Source organism: Rhea pennata, chromosome 15 (assembly GCF_028389875.1).
Source record: "Rhea pennata isolate bPtePen1 chromosome 15, bPtePen1.pri, whole genome shotgun sequence".
NCBI lineage: Eukaryota > Metazoa > Chordata > Aves > Rheiformes > Rheidae > Rhea > Rhea pennata.
This window is the reverse complement of record NC_084677.1, coordinates 11,307,055-11,325,657: the sequence shown is the minus strand read 5'-3', so window position 1 is coordinate 11,325,657 and position 18,603 is coordinate 11,307,055. Positions and strand designations below refer to the sequence as shown.

Here is an 18,603-nt window from a genome sequence, read left to right as displayed (position 1 = left end):
CTAGCTGCAAAGCTGAGAGTTCTTAAATCCCTTTTTAAGAAGAAATTCTTCTTAAACCCCTCAGTCTTTATTAACATACATAAACAACCTCATTCTATTCTTTCTTTTCTCCTGCATCTTTGTGTATTTATTGTATGTTCTAATTCTCCCTAATTCGACATTTCCTCTTGGAAGGAAACAACTGCTCAACTACAAGTATTGCCTTGGAACGTGTCATATAAAATGCTTTTCAAAATACGTTGTTCTCACTTACTTTGCATTCTGCGGTTGCTTTGCATTCTATACAAGTTAATTTACAGGTTAAATGAAACAACGGTGAGACTGCACTGTCAAGTTAAGGAGAAACTGTAGGAAGAAACTAGACGGCAACAAAGCAAACTTCCAGTAGCAATACTGGAAGTAAAGGACATGCCCTTTATCAGCTCTTAGGTCTTGTGAGAAAGGGGGCAGTATACAATATTTGAAGGAAAGAAATACAAATGCATCTTCAATGAAAATACTGCATTAACTTATACAGAAACAAGCCTTCATTCAGTATAAAGAATAGGGACAACAGCTTGGCTTCTTACATATAGCAATCACAGATAAAAGAAAAAAAAAACTCATGCACTATGTATGCAGATTTTAGAAAACATTATTGAAGAAAAATTCTAATGCGATTCCTTCCAAATGCAAAGAGTTTTTAACTGTCATTGCACTGGAAGATAGAAGTACAGATCATCATCACTGCTTACATCATCATCACTGCTGTTTTTATTATCATGCCCATAAAAACAGCAGAGGAATTAAGAGCGCATGAGAAGCACCTTAGGACGGATAGAAGAGAAGAAGAATTATTTCAAGCGCTGACTCTGCAGCCTAAACTTACTGACCACTTCTTCCAGATGTAGCGCTAAGCGGAAAGAGTTGAGGCTCATCGCTGTTGCTCCATATCTAGGATAAGAGAGTTTTATTTTTCTTCAGGCCTCCAAGCACCTCCCTAAAACAAAGGCTTGTTACATACCCTTTGCACTGGCTCAAAAAAAAAAAAAAAAAAAAAAAAAAAAAAAAAAAAAAAAAAAAAAAAAAAGCTTCCTTCTTCCCCCCCATAAAGTAAGATTTTGGTGTTTGTATATTTTCAATACTTTTCCTTACAAAAAGTTACAAACTGTCTCTTTAAATAGATCACAAAGTGGATTAGGAACCTGACACAACATTAGATTAACTACAGATCTAATATACACAGAATTACAGGAGACATGCAAGAAAATTACATTCACTTGATTTGCTCGTGACATTGCAGATGAAGTGAAACACACTACACTGTCATTTCTCATACATCCATCAACAATTTTTGGAGCATCTCATATCACCTTTGAATTTATGTAAGGAACTTTTTTCCCTCTGGAAACTATACTTCAATATATTGTCATATAATTGTCAATAATATATTGTCAAACAAAGTGTTGAAAAGCATACTCCATGTAATATTCTCCATTAGTAACAGACTAGACTTTTATATAAATCTACTCACTGCAATTTGGGATTATTTGGTGAATAGAAGAGAAACACAGCTCATGTTTGGAACTGGTGGACTAAAGTCAATCAGCTTTCCTTTTTGGAGGCAAAATCCGATTAGGCTAAGTTATGAGAACGTAAGAATATTTTGTTCTGAACTTGCTTTTTGTAAACATTTAGCACAGGATTCAATAGTTTAAGTGAATAATTAAGAATCAATTCCACACAAAGCCAAGTCAATTTGGCTTGTGTTGTGAAAAAGGCATTTATCATCATTTTACATGAACTCCATCTGAAATTGTGCATATGGGCTATTTTATATCAAGCAGAACCACCACCTTGCCACATTTGACAAAAGCTTATCCAAGAATACAGTCAGGTAGTCTCTGCCTCTTGTCACTAAGGCCTCCACTGCAATGAAGGCCTTATGCTTTAACTCAATAGTTCTTTTCATTCTGCAGGCAGACATTTATCCCCACAGGACAGTATTGCATCTATAAGACCTATTTTGCAATATGTCAGTTAGATACCTTTTAAAGTTTTATGATTACATAACTTCTAAAGTTTCATTTACAAAATTACATTCCCATCTATTGTTCTTATTAATACAAAAATCCTAATACAGGAAGATGAAAAACTTTTCAAATAGAAAGAAAAAAGGCCTCCCCCCCCCCCAAGAGTCTACTTCAAAGATGAGGGTCTTACTCAAGAAATAATTAACCAGGAAATAAAGAGTCTCAGTATCATGTTGAATTTGGCCATAACAATAGAAGCAGCCAATATCTCAGAAATGGATTCTGGAGAGCATTGAAGTTTGATGGAATGAAAAGTACCCTGCATACATCTAACTGGTTGAGAAGTGTTAAAATGAATCAATGAAAACCCTTGTGATTTAGTTGTATTCTAGAATTTATGTGCTTAGGTGCTTAAAGCTTGGAATTCTGTAGTTTCAACTCTAGATAAATGCCAATAATAGGTAACATACTTAAAAAGCACAGAGAAATTCTTACTGGACAGAGTTCCAAAGGACAGAGCCTAGCACAAATGTAATACTGATTCCTCAGGAGCAGCATGAGCTTCCATGTCATGGGAGGCTTTAGGTGCTGACTTACAAATACAGACATATATAGATGGCAGAATTTGTTACTGTTCCCAGCTCTCTCTCCCTTCTTCTGAAGGCCACTTTCCCTTGAAGCAGGTAAGACTGAACCATACGTAAAGGAGCGACTGAGCCGCCAGTCCAACAGACTAAGCTAACAGGAACACCTGTACCAGTTTACTTTGGCACAACAATTGGAAGCTGTTGATTATGGCAGTACATGAGCTGTTTCACACTGAGGTTACCCACCCCTGCTGCAAAACCAGGTGGTAGGTGGTAGGCCACATTCCTGAAGGTAGTAACTGGTTTAACTGTTTGCCTTTAATCCTTTGTATGCAAATCAAGATATTCAATGAGTCATACCAATGACATGACTTACAAACAAGCTGGGAGAAAAATATATGTCTTTGTCAGTTATAGAACTCCTTTTATTATGTCTTAAATACAATGAACTGAATTCCAGGAAGTGCAAACCAGGAAGACAAATTACATATATGAGATTAACATAGAAAAATCATTACAGAGCACTCAATCAGGTGATCACTAATGATCCACCTACTTAAAGTGTTTTTCTGACTAAATAATTCTCAGACTGAGGCAGTAGGCAGGTTAAAATTTTCCAGGTGGGCAATATATACCCCCAATAAAAATGTAGCTAATCCTACTCATTTCTAATTAACATTTTCATATCAAAGCATCTCAGAAGTTATACAGATACCAATACATGCACTAAAATCACAAACTGATGCTCTGCACAAAGAATCTTTAACTGGAGTATTATACAGTGGACTAGAACTAATATGGAATGCAGGAGTAAGCTGGTGCAGAGCATACAACACCACGGAGACTTTTATGATGTAAGCAGTTTTTAATTCTTTGTGGAGAGAAACTGGACGAAAAGCAAAGAAAATATCTTCCAGATCAAAGTATATCCAATCATTTCCATCAGTTGGCACTCAGGAGCAAGAATGACTCCTAAGTAAACTAAGCTCCAGGATCTAAATTTTGTAGTCTGAACCCATTTTCCTTAAATATTACATATGTCAAACATTTGGTATGAAATCCTAACCCTCTTAAAGACCTACCCAGTAAACATCTACAAAATACTAATGAGCTGTCATCACCAAGTTCCTCACTAAAAAAATGCATATTTTAAAAATCAACTGGAAAATATGGGCTTCAGAGTATTGCAAATAATTTAAACTGGATTTTTCTCATAAGGTTCTGGCAACATTTTCAATCTTCATAGGGCAGGAAATCCTTATGTAAGAATTTAACAGAACTTCTGTGAAGACAAGGGTATTACTTGTTTACACTTCTGCAGATTCCTGAATCATCCACTCTAAATCCTTCACTATTGACAACATAAAAAATAAAGACTGGAAATAACTATTAGTAAACTTCTGGAAAAAGCTTCATTCCAAGCTTTGTTTGCTCTACTAAGGTTGTTTCTTAATTTTTAAATTCAAAACTGGCATAAGGAATATTCTTTCTACTATCATAGCCATCTGTCAGAGATGATAAGCACTAGCAATCAAATCTCAAACCAACTACCGAAAAGACATCTTGGACATACTGACAACTGACCAAAGCAATTCTTAGTATGACGCAGTACAATAATTTTCCCTTGTCTCAGGAGAAACAAAGAGTTGTGACCTGTGTAGCTACTAACTGTATTAGAAATTCACTCTATTTTCTATAATTTGTTCTACCTTTATTGATAACTATTCTCTACTTATGTTTAAACCTTTGGAGAGTTCAGGGCTTGATTTCTGAGATCCGTGAAGTTTGCAAGTAGAGTAAGTCAGCAGTACTTGTCATCTGTAACCTATCCTCTTGCCAGAAGTTCAGAGATAAGGAATACCTCTTCTACTCTTTCCACTTGAAGCTGGAATCTTTAACCCCGTACTGAAAAGAAGCTGGTTAGCGGTGCCACTCCAAATCTCTTCAGCATCCTTTGTTGGTCTTTTAATCCTACAACTCAAGTACATGAATAGGTTTTTAAATACAAATCAAAATGTATGAATCACAACGGCTCACTATCACACTTCATAAAAATGACACTGGAAAAACAGTATAAATTGAGTAACTTGCAGTTTTCCTGACTTTATGTGCTTAACTGTGCTACAGTGCCATGTACTTTTTTAAATATATTAAAAGGAATGTTTTTCTATACATTTTACAAGCAATACAGTTTACCTTGGAAGGATGAAAGTCTGAGCTAGATGTGGAACACTAGCTTCTGTCTCTACATGCCTGTAATAACTTTCTTGCTATTACAGAATGGTTACACACCTGTTTCTCCTCCAAGTCTCTTTTCAGCAATCAGCCTCTATACACTAAATTCTGCACATATTTGACCAAGCACCAGCTTCTGTTCTCTGTGAAGCAGGTATTCTTCACTGAGTGGGTCTGACAGGACTTTTTTCTTCTCTTTGAATGACTAGGCAATGTTTGTAAACCAAAATACAAACTACAGCTATAGAAACAAGGATTTTAAAACAGTGTTACTATGTATCTGCCTTACCTAATTCTTGATGAACATCTTGGCAGGCCCAAGTTCTCTAGTGGCCTTTGCAGTTGTCCACCTGTCTATTTTTTTGCTTAAACAACGCTCTGTGACAACTGCTTCTCTCAGCTCTTACCTTTCCTCATTTCCCCTGAGAAAGGGTCATTGCGTTTCATTCAGCAATTATCTTTTCCTGTAATTTTTGCTTTGCTAACTTAAAAGCAGCAGCTTGGCTGAGACGTTTTGTTCGCCCAGTTGCCTCTCCCACTGCCTTGCGGCAACAGTTCTGCATTTGCAAACCATGTCTTTACTGTTAATGGGGTCTTTTTCCAGTCAGTTCTGTTCATTTAATGGAGTATAGCAATTGCTATTACAGCCATTACATCTGGTCCTAATCTGTGCTTAGGAGGCTGCTCTTGAAAAGAACAAAACCATTCATAAATGCAAACATGTGTCTGCCTAGCCCAAACAGAATAGTTCTCTTTGAACTGTTTGTGTGTGTGTTAAGTTCTACATGGAACTAGCTAAGCTAGACACTGCAATCATTACAATGTTTTCAACTTTGGAGAAAGTCACAGCTAGAAATGAATACTTATTTACACAAAGCTTAGAAACATTACCCTTATACTGACATACAGAGACAATATATAAAGTATGATCTATTTATGGTGACTGCTTACCTGAGCACTTTTTTTTAAAGACAGAATGGTCCTTTTCATTTACATTCCATTTTTCTATCAATAACCTATTAAAAAGAAAACCCCCAAAATTACAGCAGCTTTTCATAGAGACATGTAGTGGCTAGGTATCTCTCTCTGCTTAGCCATGCCTTTGTGTAATGGAAAACCTTATCATTGTGGAGGTATAATGAATTGTAAAGCTCTTCCCAAACACTTTGGCCAGCTATTATCATTGAATGGCACTTTCTGGCTCTGAAATGGTAGTTAGGAAGCATAACACTGAAGGAAAATCAGGATTAATGCAATTTAACTGCCCTTCCCTCCAGTTCTAGGTTGCTATCAGAGCTAGCTCTGAGTGAGTGACACTAGAAGCAGCAGGGAATGATGTGCCACCTCAGCCAATTCAACCTACTGAGATACAGATGGAGCTTATAATGCTATCATGGCTATCCTGCTCCCAGGAACTAACCTAGCTCCTTTGGAGATAGCTGAAATACCTCTACCTGCCACTAGATTGTACTATTATCTGTTACAGAACTGTTAATAGCAAAGAGAGAAAAAGTTCATGCCAAGGAAGGATATTGAAGAGGAGATGAAGAAGAAAGGGATACAAAAGTGAGGAGTAGACTGCAGTAAAGTAGTAAAGAGAGGAAGATGCATTACAAGTTATGGTGGATGAATTACGTGAAAGAAAAAAGATTAAAGAGTCAAAAGAGAATCTATGGAAGCAAAAAATGACAGAGATGAGATTTTCTGAGAAGAGAATGATTTTGTCAGATGCCCTGGTGAATCTGGAAACATAAGAAAAGCAAATAGGAAGGCTTAGGATCTGCCCAGAAGAGTTAGCAGAAATTTTCTTAATTTCAGTCATGCTGAAGAAATAAACATTTTACAGCTTGTTAGGGGCAAAGAGAAAGAGAGATGGATGGTAACTAGAAAAGTAGATGGATTGAGATAGGATTGTTTGAGAACTGAAGAAAGGTCTGACATTATTTCATGCAGAGGACATAATTCCAGTAGAGACAGGATGATGGTTCAGTTAGAGAAGCCTAGGATAAGAGGTAGGATAAAAGAGGCCCATGCAGGTTTTAGTAATAGTAATAGGTCAGACCAAAGGAAGAGGTACTAAGAAGGACATTGCATGGCATTAATAACGGTTTTAATAACACACAGGAAGAGAAATACAATGATTTGCAGATGACAGAAATTACATGAAGTTGTTTCTCTCCCTGCTGAGTTCTATTTCAAATAGGAGCAAGAGATCAAGGGACCACTAATGACAGAAAAATAGCCCTGAAATTAAACACACTGTTAGAATCTGCTCAGATCCTCTACTGTGGTGGTAGCTAATAAGGCCTTAGAACTAAATCTCTCTAAAGCAGCCAGTCTGTTTGCATGTTTTTTCCCCAAGTCAAAAGAAAATACTAATATTGACAGTATAGGGAAGAAAGTGATTCTTTTATAAAAAAAGATAGACACTAAGTCAGATATTCTTGTCCTCCCTTCATGAAAGAAAAAAAAAAAAAATATTGAAAGGTTCCTTACAAATACTCACTTCAAAGACTTTGCTTGCTTTAAAAATCTTCTGGCTTTCGTTATTTCTTGAGTAAGTTTCTTTAAATCATCTCCTTCAAAGCACGGGAAAACTGGATTCTGAAAACAGAATTAAAATACTATACTTATCTGGAGAGTCTTGCATTTATCTTCTAATGATTTTTCTTTTTTAAATGCAGTTTTGAATATTGATGAACTATGTTGAAATTAAACAAACCAAAGAACCACTTAACATACATCATCATCATCAAGCCCCTCTGTCAACATTCTGTGTGCTGCTAACTGTCCATCCACATCTCCAAAACAGCAATGGTAGCGCCCTCCTGTTTGGGAAGCAAGCTTCTTCAGAAACTCATTAGCTCTTCTGTGGACAATAAAGCAGTAAGTTACTTAGGAAAACTGTATTCTAACAGCAACAACAATAGAAGAATTTCATAAGAGCTTCTCAAAAAAATCTTATGTCCAAACAAGTAGTTCAGAGGACTTGATTATAAAACTTCCATGCCATTTCTAATCTTCCACTTCTAAAAAAGAATATATACTGCCTAGCTGTCATAACCTCCAAAACCAAGTTATTTTTGGACAAGAGGTTCAGCACAACAACAGAACTAAAAGAAGTGAAACTAAACAAAAGAACTCAGAAGCCCAGCTGGCAAGGAAAAGGTAGTAATATTTTACACAGGAGAAGTCAAAAGCTGGGAGACGCCATAAGGGGAAGGAGCATTTTGTGCGATGTACTTTTTATATTCTTTTGTAACCCCCCTTACTTGCCCCAAAGATGAGCCTTTGGGATAACTAATACAGTTGTTATTATATTCTCATTACAAGTATGATAAATCACACACCCTTACTACATTTTTTCTATATCACTTTAGAGTCCTCTCTTCCAGCCTTTCTAGCACCTTTATTGGTGTGAATAGTCATACCTCCGTTAACTTCAATCAAGCTGCAAGGATGGATTAAATTCTAGAACTGGATACTAAAATCACCATAACAACTAGTACATTTCTTCCAAAAGGAAGCAGCAGCTTATTTCAAAGTAACTTGTAGTCATTCGTGACATCCGTCTCCTTTATGAGCCGACTTACTTTATAGACAATGATTGATTACTGACCAGTTAACCAAACGATACACTTAACCAACTTAAAATATTAATGACAGACAACTCTTCATAAATACACTTAAAGTTGACATTTTCATCTTAGCACCAATAACTCGAAGATTTACCTTGCAACATCCATCCCAGAATTCAAAGGAATGCAACCTTTCACCCAACAATACTGCTTGTCAATTTGTGCTATGGGGGTCAAAAGTTTCTCGTAGTAGCTTGATAATCCAGTGGCATTATCCAGAAGTTGCTAACCCCATGTTTGCCACTCAGGACAACATGGCTGGCAGACAATGCTGCATTAAATTCAAGAAAACAAAGGTCGGTTTTTTGAAGACCTGGCACAACTGCATTTTGGGGTGGCAGTAGACGTGCACCTATTCTGGAAAGCCTGCTGCCTGTGTGGCTATCTACTCCCTGGGCCATACAGCCACCATGCAGGAGAATCCAGAGGTGCACATACTTTCATGATGTTGCTCCAGGGTTTCCAGTTCTGAACTGTGCAAACATCCCTGCAAAGGAACATGCAGGGATGTATCTTTAACCCACACCCTACCATGGCCTGCATCAGCACTTTGTTAGTGCTCCTGACTCCAATCCAGGGTAAGTATATTACTCTTCTCTAGATCTCTAGAGCAGTGGTGGGATGTGTGTATGAAAGGCTTGTTGCGGAACAGGACTGACACCAGTGCTGCAGACTAGTGATCACATCACTTCTGTGTATTTCAAGGTAATTCTCTCAAGGATATGAACTGTGGGAGATGTAGTCTACATGGCAAACACCTGTGTCACCATACCCCACTCATACCCCACTTAGTTCCCACCTGTATAAAGGCCTAGCTCAATCCTGGTGTCCACTGAGCTAAAGTACATAGCATGACAACATAGCCCTCTTTGACAGTAAACAAACCAGTAATTTTAAAGATTTTTTGGGGGAGGTTGAGAAATATCATATACCTGTCCGTACAGCTGAAAGAAATGGTGTGAATTTTAATGTCTTGTTTCTTTCTCAATCTTTCTATTTCTTTTAAAATGAGACTGCAACTGGTATCTGGTTTTCCATCCGTCAATACATACAGTGCCTCTATATCTCGAAAACTGAAAGCCTTCTGAAAAGGCAGAAAAATAATCTTAAATAATTAGGACATTTTATAAAAAAAGTTACATTTAAGAATGAAAACACTATTCCAATAATATAACTGTGTATTTACCACATTATAAATGAAGTTACTTTTGTCTTTTCTTTTTTTTACTAGGTATGAAAGATCGTTCTTACTGCTTAGCAAAGATGTAACTTCTTAAAAGTAGATTTTTTCTGTAGCATAACCAATAAATCTGTGGGAAAGGCCTCATCAAAACTGACTCACTGAAATAAACTAAAAGTGAGTGGGTCCACTGATGTAGTTTTAGACAACTGCTGACAGGAGATTTTTAGACCACGCTTTGTATGCTGGGAGTTATAGATGTTTAATGCCTGCAAATCAATTCTGTTAGGGCTTGGTCTTCCTATATTACAGAAGCTTGCTATGGTGATTGGCTCAGTAGACTTTTTTCTAACATAGACATGTCTTAAAATTCCACTGCATTTGATTTACCGTAAATCCCAGAAACTTCACACAGAGATTCTGTAGGGGTATCTCAAACAAGAATCAATCATTTAAGGCAACATTTCTCTTTTGATTTAAATTTTAAATTTCATTAAATTGCAAGCCATTTCAGTCCCTGCTTTGAATTATTGCAGTGAATTTCTACACTGAGAAATTTTATAGGAGAAAAATTTCTTCATCTGTTATTGAAGTTCAATGTGCATGCTGTTCTAACAACCACTGCTTCTGTGCAAGTTCCCATTTGGCATTGAGCAGATACATTACAATCAATAGTTTTACATAAACATCATTTTGAAGAACTATTTTCCTTCTCCAGTACTCTGAATGCATAGAGGTTAATGCAACTACCGACGTTTCATGTTTTTCCTAAATTCAATACAAGCAATGAATTCTAGTATTTATGAGTTCTGGAGACAGAAACAGCAGCTTGATTCCGGATCTGTTCAATGTTTTGTATGTAAGAAGTGTTGTGCACTTTTAGCAAATAATTTTCCTAAAGTATTATCTGTTGGATAGCAGTATTCTAATCATCACCATACACCATTACAAGATAATATGCAGTTTACTAACCTGTAAAGCCGTAAGGATGCATGTATTACCATAAGCTTGGAATTTGGACACCCACTGTACAGCATCATGACATGTTTCATCAGTTGCCTCCACAAGATTCTCCCTCCAACTCTCTGTATTTTCTGCAAAGCTCAGTAGGTTAAACCTAGGAAGAAAAATGGCCCACAACATTTAACACTAATCAGTATTATCAATCATCCTGGATAAAACAGTTTTGAAATAAAGAATGCAGCAGCTTAACACTCTTAACACTGGAATAAATTCTTCAGCTTTGGAAGTGTCAGAAAGTGTATCTCGTTCTGAGTTACCAGAAAATACCATGAGAATAATGCACCCAAAAGGATAAACGGCATCATCAATGGCAGACAAGGCCCCAAAATTAGAGTGGAGAATCAAAAGTTGGTTACAAAGAACAACAAAAAAGCAGTTCATATCATATGCATATTATACACTACCATATAACAATTACTTGTACTGTGTTTCAATATTGTTTTATTAGTAATTACTAATTATGTTACATAAAAATAAGTAGTACATATTTCAGTCTTTATCAGTAGTTTATACATGCCTGACTTCATTCTTTCTCAGTTGTTCCCAGATGAGGGAGGTAAGTTCTTTTGTGATTTGTGGCAAATAAGGCTCCATGGAACCAGATGTATCAATCAAAACACAGACATTTGCTTCCAAAATGGTCCCAAACAATCTTCGACTTCCTGGATCACAACATTAAGACTAATTAAGTGTCACCTCATAGGCTTCTTTTACTGAATATATCATTTTTAAGCATACCGTGAAATCTTCCATTTTTAAGAGTTATTCTGGGCACATTTCTGTGTAACAAATTTTAATCTGCACAGTAAACTAGGCAGTTCAAAGGCTGGTAACAGAGAAGTCTTCTGCCATTTCAAATTCAGCACTATCAAGTATTTATTATCAGCCAATTGTGGCAACTTCCATTAAAGTATTTGCTGATGTTAGATTAATTCTTTGCTGAATTGAAGAGTATTTCACAACAAACACCTTTATCAGCAACAAAGATCAAATACTTTTATCAACAGGTATACTGAACTTCTGAGTAGTGTCCATTCTTAGTAAAAGAGGAAAAACCCACTCTTCTGCATAGAAACATTATTGTGTATGTTCCTTTGACAGAAAAATTCTGACAGTAGGAACATCTGTCTAGTTGTATTCAAAGTAACATAAAAAATAAGAATATACATTACAGCACTAATTATTTCACAGCAAGCTACAAGCATATCAGCTACAGAGATGCTGAATTCTCCTGTATCAATCACGTAAACTAGAAAGCCTGCTTTACCTTTATCCAAATATTTTTTTAAAATCAGTTCAACGAAATGCAAAGCAGATGATATCAAAATAATACAAGTACTATTACATTGATGATAAACTTTTCTGTTTACATTTCTTGTACAATTACAGTATAATGGACATTTTTATAACAACACTTGTGTACTGCTCTGAGGAATTTGCTAAAATTGCTCTACTTTTCAAGTTGCTGGACAGTAAACAGTGAAGATATCTAGAGCTGAGGAACTATGAAAAACTGTCTCGGAATGGTGGCATTGACATATTAAACAAGTGTTAAAAGGTGAAATAAAATCTTCATTTAAACCATTGCATTAAGGCTCAAGGTTAACAATTTATTAGTATTAACAGAGGCAGTTGGCATCACTCAGATCTGTTGCCTGCATATCAAGCTTAACTTCATTAATGACTTTGCTCACAACCAAATGCTCATAAACCAAGACAATTTTTTTAAGAAAAATGAAAATGTTGTTTCCAGAGAACAGTTTGCAACAAGAAGCAAACAGGAAAGGGAATTTTGCAATGATTCTACAGCTACAAATCATAGAAGAATAGGCAGAACAGGTCTTTGTTTGAACTTCATATGTCACTACCTGCCCAGATTAATCCTAGTAGAAACAGTAGATAAGATTTTTTTTGTATGTTTAAATTATGCTTTACAGAAAAATTGATGCAATACCTGACAGAAGCCACTGTATTCTTTGTATATAGCGCTTGAACACCTTCTCTATTTGTTCAGCGTAGCTTTCCAATTCTTTAGGTTGAAACTGCAGGTGTTTCACAACCCCCTGTAAAAATTCAATTTGTATAGGAGCATTTCATTTCAGCAAATGCATATAGAGCAGCCGAGCTCACATTATCTGCATTAGAAATCAGGGAGATTAGGTTTTTTTGTCTCTAAATATACGAGAGAACACAAGAAAAAAAAAAAAAAAAAACTTTTGTGACTACTGCTACTAAATAATTGGTTTACTAAAATTAAGAAAGCCTATTCTCATCTCAGCCAGTTGTTCAGGGCAACAAAATTATATAATTTGACTGGCCAAGGTGCATCTGTTGCATTATTTGTGATAGTTTTATACAGGCAATAGAACAGTAACATTCCAGACTTAACTTGCTATGCTTCTCTTCAGTCATTCCACAAACCACAATCATCAAGATCCAACAGCTTTCTAGTTTCCACTCACATAAGACTTCTAAACACTTTACCAAAATAAGTCCCTATTTTAAAATGTTTTTCAAACTGTATGAGCAGAGGAGATTCCATGCAGTCTAAAGATCCAATGCAGTTTGCACTTCAAATTTACTAAATATTTCTTGTACTGAATAAAACAAACAAAAACCAAAACACTTTGGTGTTTTTTGCTGGCAGGGTAATTTAGAGAGAACAGCAGGAAATGGAAGGATGAACAGCACACTAACAAACCACAATCAGTGATCAACATGCATTGTCTTCAACAAATACAAAAGCTATTTCATTGATGTTCATATATGATATCTGCAAAAGCTTACATTTATTTCTACACTAGGGATGATAGTACAATATTTTGCTGACACTTGCTTGTGCAGACACTCCACAATTTTCTTTTGGTGGGTGCAGTGTGGACCAAACACCAGTCTGGGCAATTCCAGTTTAAGCTTCTTAATACTGTACTTGGCTAGCCACTTGGAAGACAAATAAATGGGGGAATTAGTAAATATCAAGACTGATTAAGTAATACATTGTACAGAAGAATCAAAATAAGTTATCATGTTCGTATTAATTCATATGAAGATTTTTCTAAAATGGCAGTTTGTTAGTAAGGAACTGAAATACCTCTTTGCTTGAACAAATTTCTTCTTTTTTTGGTAATGCAACAGAAGGAACAGACTTCCTTACACTTATTGTCTCTGGATACTTTCGGTATACGGCACCTCGTAAGAACATGAATAAAGTAATAATGTGAGCCTTGGGTTAAAGTCATAGTCCCTTTGAAATCACATATGAGAGTCTTTCCATCAGAAAAAAAAGACTGTCATTTCACAGAATTTTGCATTTGACAAAATGCATCAAAGTTGCCTTAAAACAATGTACATAAGAAGGCACTTATTTTTAAAACTCAATTTACGTAGAAGATTCCAAACCATACCTTCTCTAATCTTCTATATCACAATGACAGTGTATCTTTTTTTATAGCACCTTTGACAGGAGATCTCAAAGCACTTCACACACATGCACACTCGTTTCTATTCACAAGTTAAAGCTGACTGTTTATCGGTGCATTAACATTCAAATATTTTTATAATAAAAAGCTGGTATGTTTACCTGCCATATCTTGGTAACACTTACCCACATTTCTTCCTTTATCAGTATAAAATACTGACATAGAGAACTCTGGCTGTTTCCTTGATTTATGTTTTCTTTTATTCCCAATCTGAGGCCATTCTTTTACTGTTTGTGCTACAATTAAAAAAAAAAAAAAAAAAGTTTTGTTTCAGCTAGGGATAAAACTCTGACAAGCAACTCTCTTCAGTTTATAGCTTGCTGTTACCACAGACATAAATATTAATTTTCTTAGATCCTGGTTAAGAAAAATCCGTATTATAGATCTGCTCATGCTACTTTCATACAAATGGCAAGCAAAACCTTCAGGAATTAATAAATTACCATCAGGAAGTATGTCACAGGACAAAATTTGAAAAGATTAGGGGGTTAGAATAAGCATAGAATTTAGTGAAAGATCTACTAGCATTTCACACAGCACCTCACATGCAAAAATGAATCCAGATTTTTAAACATTACGTCACATGAGCAATCTGGTTTCATTAATAGTAGATTATCAATGCTCAAATTTAATGCAAAAATTAAAATTGGTGATATTACCAAAGTCTGAGAATGACAACACAGAAAAAGTATGAAAACAGGAGAGAGAGAGAGAGAGAGAGAGAGAGAGAGAGAGAGAGAGAGAGAGAGAGGGAGAGAGAGAGAGAGAGAGAATGAGAATAAAAGGACTTTAAGGGACCAACAATGACTAGAACCAATTTAGAAGCTGTACTGTATAGCAGGAGCAGTAGCCAGTTGTCAGGTATAACCTGACAACTGTATTAAAGTTTCTGTCATTACTGGATCACACACAAATGAACAGGAACAGTGTATTAATAAAAATGGGTTATAATATTATTACGATAGAGATTTATGTTAATAGTTTTATACAAAATAGCTGAATTGTTGAACTTCTGAGAAAAAGTGAAATGGAAATTGAAAATCAAAAGAAGCAAGGTTCTAAATACTATTTCAGGCACAGGACAAAGAGGGGCTACAGTTCCCACCACACATACTTGACATTTCCTTATATAGGATGTATATTCAGTCAAATGACTTGAAGGTAGTTACAAAACTACAAAGCTTCCCTTCTACCTCCAACCTAAAAGAAAGCTTGATACATTACAGTTAAAACTAATACAGACGTACTTTCAAAACAACAACTGCAGTGTTTCCTATGAGTTTGGTTAAAGATGTAAAATTGCAAACATTTCTAAAACTTTAAATTAAAACTCTCATTTTTAATTTAATACTTCTTTAACAAACAGAAGACCAAAAATCCCCTAATCCATACGGACCTGGTGGAATTTCTGCTTTGGCACTAGTAGGATGCCATTTCAGTGCTCTTATTTCAGCATTTCTCTCTTCCCCATGGTTGTCTTTAAGCTATAAGCACAGGAAACACACAAATTAAAACAAAAAGCACCCTTCAGCTAGATCAGAACTGCATAACTTACTCAAAACAAGAACTATCCTTCATTATTCTCCAATTCCTGATTTACTCTGGTGCTTCTGACAAGTCAGCAATATAGACTTGTTAACTTGTGACTTCTTGCTAAGTCAAGTAATTAATTGCTGCTTCAGTTATCTTGCCAATTCCAAATGTTGCCAAAAAACTGAATATTAACCTCTTTAGAGGCAAACAAGTTTAGATCATTTTTACCACTTGAAGAAGCAGTCTATAATAGTAATAGAAAAAAAAATACTATATAGTATATTCTATAAAATTGTGCTAAGAGTTGTATTGAGTATTGGAAATCCAGTGCTGAAAACAGTAATTTTGCCTTTAAGTATGGCTGACCCCTCTAAGTCTGAGTACTCTCTACTGAACAACCTGAAAACTTTTTTTACTGCTGTTGTAAGATCAGACTTTTGCTGGGACATAGTATTCCAATAACTGATATCAAATTTTCTTATTTATTATACAGCTCTACTGTAAAAACCAGATGAAAGAAATACTTGACGGCTATAGACTAACCTGTAACTGTTTTCTACAGGTTTAATTCTTATAAAACTATGCTATGTATTCATATCTGAGTGATGACTTTTTTCCTGCACGTGTGAGATGGTGTTGAGTATATAATGTTTTTTGATAAAATAACACAGAAGACCTGTTAGCTTACCTCGAAAGGTCTTTCTAACATGAACACAGTTACACTGGAAAGTGCTATTCGTATTTCAAAGACGAGACCTCAGAATTTCCTATCAAAAGGTTAAGTATATCCTCTGAAACAAAAGTTCTGAATCTAGTCACATAGAGATACTGAAGTGTAAGCACCGACAGATTTGCACACCCACTCAAAATAGATGTGTATGTAGGTAAAATTAACATGGAAAATATTAACAAAACCAAGAGGTTTTGTTTGAATTCTAATCCTAGCTGTATGTTACTCAGTTTCATCTGCCCTATATGTAAATGAACAGAATATCATACAATTCAATATTCACTAGAAGGTCTTGTGAAATAGAGGCAACTTGGCAAAGTAAATTTCCGCTCTGCCTTTATCTTCATTAAACACTAAGTTTTTTAGGTCAGAGGAGGGATTGTTTAAACAACTTTTGACACTACAGTCTATCATATTTAATCACTCAGCAGGAGTAAGAAAGATGTTATTTTCTGTTTATGTAACATTTTGAATGTAAGTTAAAATGTAAATTCAGAGTAATATCACAGTAATATTCCATTTTTTTCAAATTTTCAGCCTGAGCACTTGTCTTGAAAAAGAGATACTCATCTGATACTCAGGTAAGATCACTGATAAAAACTGACAGCATTTTAAAAATGGGACACTGAAGCATTTCAAACCATTCTAGCCAGACTCAGAGCTGTGGGTTTTGGAGATGGCAATTTCTGTGGCCTTTTTTTCTTTTTTTTCGCAAGCATCTTTGAGTCTCTTTCTTGCATAAATGGATTAACAGACTGATTTTGTGAACGTTGCTTTAAGGATCTCACTAGGAGTGCACACTGAAACGAAAATTCAGATTATTAAATAACTCATACACAGGCAATTTAAGCAAATAACATTTTGAAAGACAGACATATTTATTATTAAAATAGTACATGTATTTAATACCAAATTAATTTGGTAATGCTTAGCACCTCTAAAGGAAAAAGAATCTCTTCATGCTACGCTTGTTCAAACACATAGGTGGGAAATTCTCCCTGCTTTGAGTATATGTTCTAGAAAGCAATCAAAATCATAACAAATGGGAGGAAGATGAACCAAACATATGCAAGCATTAAGTAATAATATATAATAGCATAAAATCCCATTGAACATTCCCTCCCTCCTACACCTGACTTTTCTTAACAAAAAACAAAACAAAACAAAAACAAAAAAAACCCACCCCTCTGTGGCTCAAGCTTGCATGCAACAACCAGTCCAACCTCTGGACAGAAATCTCACTGTATACATCTTTCTAATTACATTTTTGTAAGCAGCAGCTATCAGAAAGGCTGGCTATACTACCTCAACTACTTTGCTAGATCTCTCTGGAAAAAGTGCATACAATAGGTAGAGATATTGTTTTGTCTAATTCTACATCCTTAGTACATTTGTGAAAACAATTGTTTTAGAAATGAACAAATACACTTTGCCAATAACAACACCTCCTCCCTCCACTGTGATTTATTTGGAATAAGCAAACAATTAATTGTACTTGAAAATCATGTAATTAGCAACAAAGAGGAGAATCACTTTAACCATAATCTCCTCATATTTGATATGGAATTACTGACAGTCTAACATCAACCACCATCAGCATTATTATATAATTGCTTCCTAGTCCATATTTAATAAACTTTGACTATTTTCTCACATTCTAAGTCCTCATAAGGATTTTCATTACATCTCATCTTCTGCGCTGTCAGCTAAGCAAACACTGCTTTTCTTTTTTTTTTTTTTCCTTTTTTCCCCCCCTCTGAAGAAAAACATAACATTCATACCTTTTGAGAATAGTTGATTGCTTTTTCCATTTCAGTCACAATAATGTTGATATCATCACTTTCAAAAATACCTGATAGTCAAATATATGCTTATCAGTAGACAAATAACTTACGTGTACAACAACTTTTAGAGCATACCAAAAAGTAACAACAAGAAAAAGGTCTGTTTGTGTACCTAGCATTCTGAACCTGCTACATCAGTAACTATATTTTAATGGTCATCTTGAAAACACCTGGCAGAAAATAGTTTGCAGAATTATATCTACTTTAATTAAATTCAAATTCTTGCATTAATGGTGCACTATAATAAAATATTTATTCTGCAATATAACTGAAAGCCTTGATTAGACTAAGGCCTGTTTATATCTCAGTGCTAGTAAGTATATCATTGTCATATCCTAGAAA

At 35.3% G+C, this 18,603-nt stretch overlaps 1 protein-coding gene across 1 annotated transcript in view; it reads right to left on the bottom strand.

Annotated features, from left to right (window-relative positions):
* Window positions 1-3,027: 3,027 nt before the first annotated feature.
* The window catches only part of VWA3A (von Willebrand factor A domain containing 3A), a 34,879-nt gene continuing 19,303 nt past the window's right edge, over window positions 3,028-18,603 (bottom strand). The window contains exons 20-33 of the mRNA XM_062588208.1: window positions 18,199-18,269; window positions 17,059-17,217; window positions 15,551-15,638; window positions 14,280-14,390; window positions 13,767-13,864; window positions 13,463-13,615; window positions 12,630-12,738; window positions 11,193-11,337; window positions 10,625-10,769; window positions 9,405-9,556; window positions 7,577-7,703; window positions 7,341-7,438; window positions 5,786-5,850; window positions 3,028-4,576 (exon numbers count right to left, since the gene is read on the bottom strand). Coding sequence (XP_062444192.1) covers window positions 4,494-4,576; window positions 5,786-5,850; window positions 7,341-7,438; window positions 7,577-7,703; window positions 9,405-9,556; window positions 10,625-10,769; window positions 11,193-11,337; window positions 12,630-12,738; window positions 13,463-13,615; window positions 13,767-13,864; window positions 14,280-14,390; window positions 15,551-15,638; window positions 17,059-17,217; window positions 18,199-18,269 — 1,604 coding nt within the window. The 3' untranslated portion in view covers window positions 3,028-4,493. The remainder of the gene's footprint in view (window positions 4,577-5,785; window positions 5,851-7,340; window positions 7,439-7,576; window positions 7,704-9,404; window positions 9,557-10,624; window positions 10,770-11,192; window positions 11,338-12,629; window positions 12,739-13,462; window positions 13,616-13,766; window positions 13,865-14,279; window positions 14,391-15,550; window positions 15,639-17,058; window positions 17,218-18,198; window positions 18,270-18,603) is intronic.